The sequence below is a fragment of the Schistocerca nitens genome, chromosome 1 (assembly GCF_023898315.1).
Source record: "Schistocerca nitens isolate TAMUIC-IGC-003100 chromosome 1, iqSchNite1.1, whole genome shotgun sequence".
Classification (NCBI taxonomy): Eukaryota; Metazoa; Arthropoda; class Insecta; order Orthoptera; family Acrididae; genus Schistocerca; species Schistocerca nitens.
This window is the reverse complement of record NC_064614.1, coordinates 16,969,700-16,982,221: the sequence shown is the minus strand read 5'-3', so window position 1 is coordinate 16,982,221 and position 12,522 is coordinate 16,969,700. Positions and strand designations below refer to the sequence as shown.

Here is a 12,522-nt window from a genome sequence, read left to right as displayed (position 1 = left end):
TTAGTGCGAGCTGCGAGCAAGAAATTGAGAAAATGTGAGTATGAGGAGGGGTGAAGCGCCAAGCGAACGTTTAATGTAGACTGGACAGTAGAGGAGGTGGGAGAGAGACGCCGTGTCCCGCCACTGTAGCAAGTGTTTGCGCGGCCAGAGGGTCGCACGGCGCTCCCACCGTACCCGTGACAGCGGCTGCACACTTTTTGGCGAGAAGCGCTGCATCCCGCGGCAGCGGCAGGCGGAGAGAGTTACGCCGGCAAACAATCGATTTCGCTTCTCGGCGCACGAAAAGAAGAGAAAAGCAAAGAAATAAGAAAAACCGTCCACCAGTCACGTCGCAGTCCTCGCTTGCGTAACACCTGACGGCTCAGATAAAGTCTCTCCCCTCTCCAAACTTCTACCTGGCTATGTCCCGCTGCCTTCTCGGTTTTCAACAGTTTTCCCTAGCCGCTTCCAAATGCGTCGCCTTTAACTGAATCACATTAAAAACAGTTTTTACGTGCAGTGAGATGGTGAAATTAATGTTTGGCTCAGTGTAAAGCTTTGTACTTGCTTAACGACACCACTTATTACGACCATGTCATTCTCAATGGAGAGAAGTCTTCCGAAGTAAGAGTGATTTCAGGTGAGCCGCAGGGGAGTGTCGTAGGACCGTTTCTATTCAAAATATATTTAAATGACCTTGTGGTTAACATCAGAAGTTCACTGAGGCTTTTTGCGGATGATGCTGTAGTATATCGAGAGGTTGTAACATTGGAAAATTGTACTGAAATGCAGGAGGATCTGCAACGATTTGACGCATGGTGCAGGGAATGGCAATTTAATCTCAAACTAGACAAGTGTAATGTGCTGCGAATACAAAGAAAGAAAGATCCTTTATCATTTAGCTACAATATAGCAGGTCAGCAACTGGAAGCAGTAAATTCCACAAATTATCTGGGAGTAGGCATTAGGAGTGATCTAAAATGGAATGACCATATAAAATTAATCGTCGGTAAAGCAGATGCCAGATTGAGATTCATTGGAAGAATCCTAAGGCGATGCAGTCCGAAAACAAAGGAAGTAGGTTACAATAGACTTGTTCGCCCACTGCTTGAATACTGCTCACTGGTGTGGGATCCGTACCAGATAGGGTTGATAGAAAAGATAGAGAAGATCCAACGGAGAGCAGCGCGCGGAGATGACAGACTCCAGTGGAAGGCTCTGTAAGAGAGACTCTCAGTAGCTCGGCAAGGGCTTTAGTTGAAGTTTCGAGAACATAACTTCACCGAGGAGTCAAGCAGTATATTGCTCCCTCCTACATATATATCTCGCGAAGAGACCATGAGGATAAAACCAGAGAGATCAGCTCCCACACAGAGGCATACCGACAATCTTTCATTCCACAAACAATACGAGACTGGAATAGAAGGGAGAACCGATAGAGGTACTCAAAGTACCCTCCACCACATACCGTCAGGTGGCTTGCGGAGTATAGATGCAGATGTAGATGCTTTTTTAAAATATCGGTCCTTTACAAACACTTTTGCAATTGTTAGCACAATGAAATTAATAAACTGCACAGAGGAATCGATGATAGAACATTTGGAGTTATTTTCTCCTTGCGCTGCTAGTTTTTTATCTGTCTGAAATGGAATGGAACATAATGCAGGAACACGAAAATATGTCACAACACTGTTTGACAGCAACTGGGATTGCTTCTCCACTCGTCTGCTTTAGCAAGGAGTAAAAAATTTATTGAGTAATTTATTTTTAGTGGATCAGAATCATCATCGACGTTTTGAAAGTTACGATAAAACGCAGCTAATGACAATCAATAAAACGAAACTAGCAATGTGATTAGTCGAATTTTACGTTATCACCGAAGAGTATCATGACACAAAATTTAACAAATCCTGAGTTAGCCGCTATAATTATGTCTTACGATACTACTTTCGCCTTTGTCATACGGGCTAAAATGTTTCTCACTCGAACTTCTACTACGTCATGCTACGAAAGACGGCGAAGAGTTTGCTTGTCAGGAGAGGCTGCTACGACCCAGGGATAAGGCCTGCTGGCCTTACTGCTAGCGCACAGCGCACGCCGTGTACTCACGTTGGAGTAGAGCTGCTCTCCGTTGTAGTGCGTCCTCTGCCTCTTGATGTCGTCATCTGGGTGTCCGTTGAGGTCGCGGTTCTCGTCTGAAACAAGAAAACGCCGTCAGCCTTTACCGGCACACACTTTGTGACCCGTGACAAAAAGTACACCACAAATTGTCCCCTCCTAGTACGTGTTACCAGACGGGATAGCGTGTGCAATAGCCAATACCCAATATCTGTAGTGCGTGCGAGCTGTTTACTGACTGGGATCATAGCACCCAGATTGAAGTTCACCATTGACACCTTAAATCTCTTCAGAATGGTTCCTTCTTGGATACTGGGGGACCACATTAAATCACTTCAGAAATTGGTTCCTTCTTGGAGACTAGGGGGCCATATTAAAGCACTTCAGAAAACGGTTCCTCGCTAGACACTGGGGAGCCACTGCAGCTGAGCTCAGGCCTTAGTGACGTCACTGACCGCAGTGGACGTTCAAGTCTAGCAATCGGAAGACAGAGCTTCAGTTGGAAGGTAAGCAGCCTCAAATTCTTATTTACTACTTTCTCTTACATACGCTGTTTCTCAGTACGCAAGGTTTGGACAGTTACTCATACTGTGTGTAGCATTTTATTTCATTTATAGGAGAGGATCTCGATCATGTCACCGCATTGTCACTTCACTCTAACATAAGGCGAATCGGAATGTTGTGTTTGCCATCCCTACGAGAATCATGTAGGATTTTTTCTTCATATTTTCGCAGTTATCTTCATGTTCCGTACATGATCTGCACAATGTTTATCGAAATGATGTAAGTTCTTTTTTGTAAATGTTGCTACTAACTAGCCACTGACATTTTATTAAATAGCATATTGGCATACAATTTAATAAGAATGAACATATTAGTCTTTAACGCTACTAATGTCACTACTGATATACTTAAATTTACTGTTTTTTTAACAACACTCACGAGTTTCAATTAAAAACTATTAAATACAATTATCTGTCGAGGATATATCATTTTAGGCTGCGTTTAAAATTTGCTGTGCTACCTTTCAGATATTTTATGTTATTCTTAAAATGATGAAACGTTTTTGTGGCTGAATATTCAAGACTTTATCAGTCGCTGACGAATTAGTTAAGAAAAATTTCAGTATCGAATATACATGTTGTGAAGGAGAGGTTGTAATTATCAAAGTCCTTGAAGGACGTATTCAGGGCGAAGGTATATTATTCTCGTTGCTTGCTTTTGTGGAATCAACGTCTCAAATGTCGTATCACAATTGTGGGTTGTATTTATGAGGGGTTTGCATGGACTAACAGCTTTTTGCCTAGTCCGCTGTCCGTAACCGCCTAAAATTCACACTCTGGCTCACAGGTGTGCGACACCAATCAGTGTTAATCTAAGTCGATCCGCATACGACCAAGAACCCTATCTCACCAGTTGGCATGCTTCTAGAACGTCATTTTATTGCCTATGAATCAGTGTTCACTACATTTTTTTCAATGTTTCTAAAAAAAGTGTTTATATAGAAAGGCGGCTGTGTGTCTTGCTTTCTCTAAACAAAGGACGGTTTATATCACATAATTTGTCGATGTGACCGCTTTCTCTTGAATTATTCCACCTTCAGATGTGAAATATGCCGACTAGAATAACTGTTACCAGTATCATCCGTTGTGCGTCGGTTTCTTTAATTATGTTCCGGTAATGTGGCGGTCTTTCAAAACAACCGAGGGGTCTGGTGGCTGCGCCAACGATGTCGCAGAAGCGGTCGTGACTCAACAGTGGTAGGGACAGGGCGCGCCGCCGGGGGAGCAGGGGAACCCCCGACCAAGCCCGGCCTAATGGAGCCGTGCTGCGCTCTCGCGGGAGCATTGTGCGCTGTTTCACAACATGTGTTGCGCCGCCCTGATAGATTAAGTGTCCCAACTTGGCCCGCTCCGCCGCTGCGGCGTCCACTTATGCTAACACGGTGGCGCGGCGCAGCTTAACTGCACTTCCTGCAGGGGCACAAGCGCGAGCGCGTACGTTTTGTGTGTGTGTGTGTGTGTGAGAGAGAGAGAGAGAGAGAGAGAGAGAGAGTAGACCCAGAGCAGTCTCAGAGGTGTGGACAGCCGCCTGCGCCAGACCGCGTCGTCACCCTAACGCAGAGGCGCTAAAGTGCTGGAGACGTTTCCCCGTCCTTCCGTTCTGAAGTCACTTTTCCTTCAGTCATCCTCACAGCCGGAGTATCCTGGTGAAGTTACGTGCTGCAGCCTATTTACTTCAGCAACCTTAGTCTCTCCTGTGTTCGACTATTGTTTCTCCCCTACCGCGACCACTCTTTTTACTGTTTTCGTGTACAGTACGCCAAAAGGTGACAGGCCCTTTTGGCCCCTCCACTCTTGTTAGAAGGCCCGTCAGGTCCTTTCCCTTTCATCTGTTTTTTTTCTTTTTGTAGTTCAACTACAAATAAGTCATAATTCAAACGTTGTCATCTTATTTCTGCTGTGGAATACTTGGCAGGAATCGGTGATCACAGTACCTGCATCTCTGAGGAATTTCATCGGTGAGGATGGATTTCTTTTCTTAACACTATGTTTCACCCACTGTAAGCTTCTGTGTCAAAATCCAAGTTTTAATTTTGTCATTGCGGAAATAAATCTGTTTGTTACAGCTTAGCACATTGTTTTCTAAGTTCGTGATTATAGATTAACTTCCTATCCCTGCTCACGTATTTTGGAGGCTTTGTCACATAATTTCGTTAGGAATTGTGTTTGTGAGAAAGTTGGCACCTCATATACTGATATGCACGAGAATCAAAATAAATTAACATTCGGTTACCTTTGCGCCACAGTATCAACGCGTATCCTCTTGATAATAGTGGATATCAAAATTGTTTCCTTTTGATACTGACGAATGTAAATCAGTCAGCCCTAATTAAGACTCACCACAAGCTAACTTGCAACTTTACATTAAAATAATGCCTGAAGCATGATTCGAACAGCGCAGTGCGTTACTGCGCACGTCCCTATAGCAGGTAACCCCATCTTCCTCCGACGTTTGAAGTGACTCACCCAGCCGGTTATGAAGAGACCTAGAGTCTAAGGTGGACACCGAACCACAGTGAATTCTTTGCATATCAAAAGTACTGTCAGCGATCAAGGAAGTAAAAAGTGACAGAAAAAAAATAATAAACCGACGACAAACTGAAGCCATGATCGTCGGGGTTGTAGTTTAACACTTACCCACTCCTTGATATCTTGTTTCTTTTCCGTAGAAACGGCTTCAGATTTTTCTTATGTTTCTTCCGCAAACAAGTTTTGTTCAGAATTTCCCCAAGTACTTTACTCGAAAAGAATACTTCGATCTCGTTTAAGACGTTTAGCAGCGATGTACGTCAGACGCAAAGTGAAAACAGATCTAGCCAAATCACTAAGGAGAACGGTAAAATTGCCCTTGACTCTTTCTTACTGTCCACCAATACTTGAGCGCACAACTATAGAATAATTTAGACTGTTTACAAGAGGAAAGCGGATACCTGAACGTATTTCTCAAACAAATACTCGCTACGTGAGAACGATAAGACTTCAGCGACTTGGACATTGAACTTATTGGAAGGGAGTAGCGAAGACAGGCTAGTTACTATATAATGGGAAATTATAGGTGGACATGTCAGTGGCGTCGAAAGACTGAGTCATACCCGGAGGCGTGCTCAGGTAGCCTGACGGTTAACGTGATTGCTCGATGAGCAGTATATACAGTTCACGGACTGGCATAAAAATGTTATTTGTTACTACAAGGTCTTTCATATACTACGAAATTTTTAAATTGAGTGGTGAAATTGTGTTATCGAGTTTACAGCACTGTCTTTATTACTTTCAATATCGAGTGTCATTCCTATTACTTGATCAATCGTTGTTTGTGTGTTTCAGGAAGGGTTCACAAAGGAGTAATGTGTTAACGTTGTGAAAACACATTACATAACCGGCGGCTACTATGCAGAGACTGTTCGTAGACTTCGCTGAATCTTCGAACATCATAATCTTCCTACACCATCAACAGTTGTACGGTAGACAAGGAAATTCGAGGAAACCGGGTCCACTGCAACCATACAATCGCCTAGACGAAACCGTACGGCTCGTATGGAATAAAACATTGCATTGGTGCAGCATAGTGTGGCTGTGAGGCCTCACACGTCGCTTCAACGTCGTTCTCAAAAACTGGGTATTACGAAGCCTCCTTGGAAAGAATTTTGAAAAAGGATCTACATAGGCATGCATACAAGATCCAGCTGACGCAATATCTTAAACCCACAGATCGTTTCAGACGGAGAAATTTCGCCGAGTGGATTCTCGAAAAACAAGAAGAGGATAACAATTTTGCAAAAGAATAATCTTCAGTGACGAAGAACATTTTCATCTGTTTGGGTTCGTTAGCCGACAAAACAGCCGTATTTGGGGTCAGGAAACCCCTGGGGTGATCCAAGAGAGCCACACGCACCCACTGCAAACCACAGTTGGGTGTGGCCTATGGGCAGGTGGTGTGATCGGCACATTCTTTTTTGAAGTTTTCGACGGTAATGCAACGGTGCTGGCGGTGAGCGTTGTCGTGAAACGGTCAGAAAGAACTTCTAGCCTTCTCGGGCTGAAACGGATACAGCCAATATGTCGTCTCAGCAGCACCGGGCCACTTGTCACACATTCTGCAAGACAACAACCCTACACCATGAAAAAAAATCACTCAGTCGGTGATCTCAGTTTGTGGCGACTTGGAATGGCATCCCAGATCTTGTGACCTTATTCCAGGTGACTTCTTTCTGTGGAGTTTTTTGAAGTCCAAAGTCTACGGAAAACAAGCCACAAACAGTTCTCAAAATTAAGGTAGAAATTCCACGTATCATCAACGACACCAACAGAGATGTTTGTGGAAGGGTCTTCACGAACTTCATAGACCGAGTAATTGCCTGCCGAGAGAATGGAGGTGGGCATATGCCTGATGTAATTTTCCGCACTTACATAGGAGCGTATGTGGAAGAAAACAAAACAAAGAATTTTTTATTTTGATGCATTTTGACGTAGTTATTGCATTTTTAAAAACTGCGTAATACAGGAAAGACTTTAAACATATTCATTTCGAATATGTCTCTTCCAGATAAGTTAAACAGGTAAAATTTTACGTGTTGGCTACCATACTCTACTATGATGCCATCCCAGATAAGGTAATAAAAAAAAACGGCACTGTTGAGACGCACACGAGGCAGGGGAGAGCAGCAAAAATATTAGGGTTGAAGAAGAAGGGCTGCCCGGCAGTGCAGACAGTGGCGGCCCGGGCGAGGCCGCGGCAGATGAGGTTTGCGATAGCCACGGCCGGCTTTCCGCGACCTACTTTGCGGCGTAATCCCGCGCTGCTATCGGCGTCGCCCAGGGTGCCGGCGCTCGAGCCGGCGTCGGCGTCGGCGTCGCGCCCACCCCCGGCTTATCGTCGTTTAATTAGAGAAGGTCACCCGGATGGACATCGGGCCGCGTCCTCGTTAATACTAAGATAATTAAAGCCGCGGCCTCGTCCGTGTGTCCGTGCGGCGGACAGCGGGCGGGCGCGCACGTGTGTGGGTGTCTCGACAAAACGACGAGACAAAGCGGGTGTTTTGCGGGGGTGTCCGGCCGGACACATCGCGGCGCCCAATCCCGGCCTCAATAGATTGCAATGCGTCCCAGCGGACGGCGATCCAATTAAAATAATGCGCCGAACAAGTGTGGGGAGCGGCACACACAATGCGCGCGCCCTCCCCCGCCGCCGCCGCCAGCCCGCCCCTCGCCACTCCCGCCCCCGCCTCCCACACGTTTCAATTGACCAGCGCTGCCGCCCCACTCGCCCGCCCCCCGCCTGCAAAATTGTGATTAGATTGTTGGCGGCCGCGCCGGCTGCGATGCCGGCTGCCTGCCTGCCGGCCCGGCTGGCGCGAGGGAGAAACCCCGATCCCCGAGCGGCGCGGAATTGGATTACGGGTGTTGAGCTAGTGTTATATGCGACGATGATGATGATCGAGTGGGATTTTATAGGGGGAAGGGGGGCGTTTCTGAAAAACAGGGGGGCGGCCGCTGGTCGCGTGTCACACGGGGTTATTAGATGGAATCGAGCTGGCGCTGCAAAGGGTGGCTGGCTGCCTCCTCTGACAGCACACCGTGCTGCCCTGCTCCAGCAGAGTAGTAAGTGTGCCAGGCGGCAGTAATCGCACTACTGCTCAGGAGGCCGCACGCAGTCCGCCTGCACGGTGCCCCTTCTCCATTAGTCTTGACGTCGTGTTTGTGTGAAGGAGTGGTAGGCGGGGGGTCAGAGGTAAGACTCGCCCCTTCTTCCTTGCCTGGAATTAACGCTCCCTGAGGGCTCGACTACGTATTAATTACCACTTCGTGCAAGTACAAAGAGGTCCGTTGACGGTGCTTCGGCTCTGTCTGGAACTGTCAACGGGTGGGGCGTGTCCAACTTAACACAACAGCTCTCCAGGAATTGTTACATACGGCACAGCGTTAATATCATCAAGAGACGGCTGTGTAGCTGCAGTCTATCACAAGACAAACGCGATACCATCGCTCCTCCTAATGGTACATATTGACTAGGTGGATATTATTATATGTAACCTCTGTCGATCCGGCATATCAAGTCCAAGACGATGTAAGGTTCGGGTTAATCGTCCAGCTCAGAAAGAGACGGAACGGAGAGAAATAGAGCGTGACCTTTCGTAATGAACCATACCCCCATTTCCCCAAAGCGGTTTAGGGAGACCGCATGTGAACCACCGTCATCCCAAATGCAACTCTAGTGCATACTGATCGGCACAACGTCGATGACGCAAACTATGTTTGCGGAAGTGAGGGACGGGAAATGGAGCACAGTGACCTTTTAAAGAAACCATCCCTGTATGACACGGAAAAATATGTCAATCAAAGTGTTCTAGCAGTAGTGGACACCAAAAGATCCTGAGGAAGATCCCAGCAGAGGGGTCGAAACGTCGAACATTTTAGAAGAAACATGACGCAGCCTAATAACCCAGAAGATTTTAACTTCAGTGACAATGGCCACGAAAGCCTGCAGACTTACATAAAGCTCATCAAGTTTACCCCAAAAATTTATCGCGTTATGAAGAGCGTTGTGATATGAAATACCATGAAGATGTTGATCTGGTTGCGGGTAGGTAAAAGAGAAGGCCACTTTTCATTGGAATACGAACGAGAATGGAGCTACTCTACGACAGACAGTGGTTACTAAGGCCTAGTACAACCAATGCTGAAATATCGCCAGTTCATGTAGAACACGAAACAATCTGCATTAATGGTGGAATCGAGCGTATGGTATAAAATGCACCACGGAATGCCAAACCACACAACTGTTTAAAAATTTAAACTAAGAGATTTTCGCAGAAACACGCTAGGTATTAGAGAAAATCTATTTTTAGAAGCAGCTTTCTGTGATGACTTTATGAATGTTCTGCAGCTGCCTACGTATCGCTCCCAAAGACATTGCGGAAGTTGAATTAGCTCATCTGCGTCTCATACTGAAGTACGCCAGCAATTGTCGTTGCCGAGTTCTTTCGGTACTTAGCCAGATTGTCAAATGGAATCGGATTCGATAGCATAGGATGTCAATCACCTGTCTCTTCCCTCTATGTACTGCAACTTCTTTTCACTACACTTATTGCATTACATTTTTTTCTTTGACATTCGCATTATATGAATTATAATCTCATAAACTAGGCAGAAACAAATTATATAGAACAACTTTAACAACTGTTAAGCATTCAGTTCTCTGTAGCCTTAGAGAAATCTTTATATATTATGTTCTTTATACCATTTTTAAAAAGCATTAACAGTTGTATACCAGTAAGATTTAGAAGCATCCGACCCACCTTACATTTCAAGGCGTTGGATTACTCTGTACTGTTAATGAAATAAGTAAATAAATGTCCAGCCATTTAGGGCGAATGGCGAGGCGACTCCTTTGTGAAGGACAAGGTCCGTTTCCTGCACCGTGTCTGTCTGCAAATCCCTGCTCTGTATCCAATGCCCTCCTCTTCAATGGGACGTAAAACACTAACCTTGTTGTAACTGCAATGAGACGTCTAGATCGCGCTTTCTTTATGCACAGCAACTGTAAATAACGCGTCGTCAGATTAGAGAAGACGTAAATAATCACATTTCGTGCACACTCGCACTATGTTTCATCTACAGCTACATGACTACTCTGCAATTCACATTTAAGTGCTTGGCAGAGGGTTCATCGAACCACAATCATACTATCTCCCTACCATTCCACTCCCGAACAGCGCGCGGGAAAAACGAACACCTAACCCTTTCTGTTCGAACTCTGATTTCTCTTATTTTATTTTGATGATCATTCCTACCTATGTAGGTTGGACTCAACAAAATATTTTCGCATTCGGAAGAGAAAGTTGGTGACTGAAATTTCGTAAATAGATCTCGGCGCGACGAAAAACGTCTTTGCTTTAATGACTTCCATCCCAACTCGCCTATCATATCTGCCACACTCTCTCCCCTATTACGTGATAATAAAAAACGAGCTGCCCTTTTTTTGCACCCTTTCGATGTCCTCCGTCAATCCCACCTGGTAAGGATCGCACACCGCGCAGCAATATTCTAACACAGGACGAACGAGTGTAGTGTAAGCTGTGTCTTTAGTGGACTTGTTGCATCTTCTAAGTGTCCTGCCAATGAAACGCAACCTTTGGCCCGCCTTCCCCACAATATTATCTATGTGGTCTTTCCAACTGAAGTTGTTCGTAATTTTAACAGCCAGGTACTTAGTTGAATTGACAGCCTTGAGAATTGTACTATTTATCGAGTAATCGAATTCCAACGGATTTCTTTTGGAACTCGTGTGGATCACCTCACACTTTTCGTTATTTAGCGTCAACTGCCACCTGCCACAGCATACAGCAATCTTTTATAAATCGCTTTGCAACTGATGCTGGTCTTCGGGTGACCTTACTAGACGGTAAATTACAGCATCATCTGCGAACAACCTAAGAGAACTGCTCAGATTGTCACCCAGGTGATTTATATAGATCAGGAACAGCAGAGGTCCCAGGACGCTTCCCTGGGGAACACGTGATATCACTTCAGTTTTACTCGATGATTTGCCGTCTATTACACTTCATGAGCGATCTAGTCGGTCCCTTTGTCGAATAACTGCACCCTGATCGCCCATCTCTCTAAAGACTTTGTATCTTTTACGTTCAAAACACTAGTTTTGTTTCCTCCATGTCCTTTATCCGAATGAAAGTGAAGGAACCGTTAATTTATGATACAAGCTGCTGCGCGCTTCTGTTTCTTGCATTGTGCACATGTACCTGTCGCGCATGCATGAAACTAACTAGTACAGTCAGTATCTCGTTTGTAACTCCTTGTGGAGTGCCTGGGGAATATCGCGTCTTACGCTGGCGACGTAGGACTACAAAGCCAGAAGTGACGGCTGCCTTCGTCGTGCCCTGGATCACGGAAGCGGCCGAGATCCGCTGGAGCGGAAACCGTGGGAATCCAGGCGTCACTCACAGGAGAAACAGACGTTCCTTGCGTTAGCGACGCTTCTTGCGCCGCGATCAAAATACATTCTGTTTCACAGCACATCCGAACTGAGAACAGAGCCATCCTACGGCTGAGTCTGACAGTATACAGAATTCATTGATGTAATCTCCTCATACTCAATTGTAGTCACAAAATGGAAATGGAGGAATGCGATTGACAGCAAGTGCCGCATTTGCTTTGGGATCACAGAGCACCTGTGGAAGTACAGCAGCAGATACAGCAATTGTCTGGCCTGGAGCCGGGTCGACCATCTAAACAAGAGACGTCACTCTTTTTCCCTGCGGATTTTTCAACACATAGAAGCAATCTTCGAGACTGGCCCAGGTAAGTCACCCACTGATCAGCCAGTCGGTCTGCTATCGACATATACCCGTCCAGACGACAGCAGCACCAACTGGAGAGGAATGACTGCTGGTCAGACACACGCACGGTGCCTGTAGTATCAGTGAACTGCCCGTCCGTGTGCGCAATGTGGAAGGCGCGCGATGTATCTGAGTTTGACCGATGGTAGGTTTTGATGGCCCGGAGGCTCGGCACGAGCATTTCGGAAACTACACGGCTTACCGGGTGTTCGACGAGTGCTGTGGTGAGAGCCTTCAACACGTGGCGAAACCAGGGTGAAACCACGTCCAGTCGTCGTGGGGTTGGGCGACCAGCCCTCATTGCACACGACGGACGTCACAGGCTGGGCAGACTGGTAATACAGACCAGACGGCGAAGTGTGGCGGAACTAACATCTGACTTTAATGCTGAGCGGAGTACAGGTGTGTCTGAACGCACAGTGCACCTAAAACTCCCAACGGTGTGCCTCCGCAGACGATGACCCATGCATGTGCCAACGTTAACACCACGACATCTGCAATTACGACTG

General features: G+C 46.0%; 1 protein-coding gene across 1 annotated transcript in view; it reads right to left on the bottom strand.

Moving 5' to 3' along the window:
• LOC126240604 (paired box protein Pax-5) overlaps nucleotides 1–12,522 on the bottom strand; it is a 790,874-nt gene that overhangs the window by 21,680 nt on the left and 756,672 nt on the right. Inside the window, 1 exon segment of the mRNA XM_049947937.1 lies at nucleotides 2,089–2,174. Within this exon segment, the coding sequence (XP_049803894.1) occupies nucleotides 2,089–2,174 (86 nt within the window).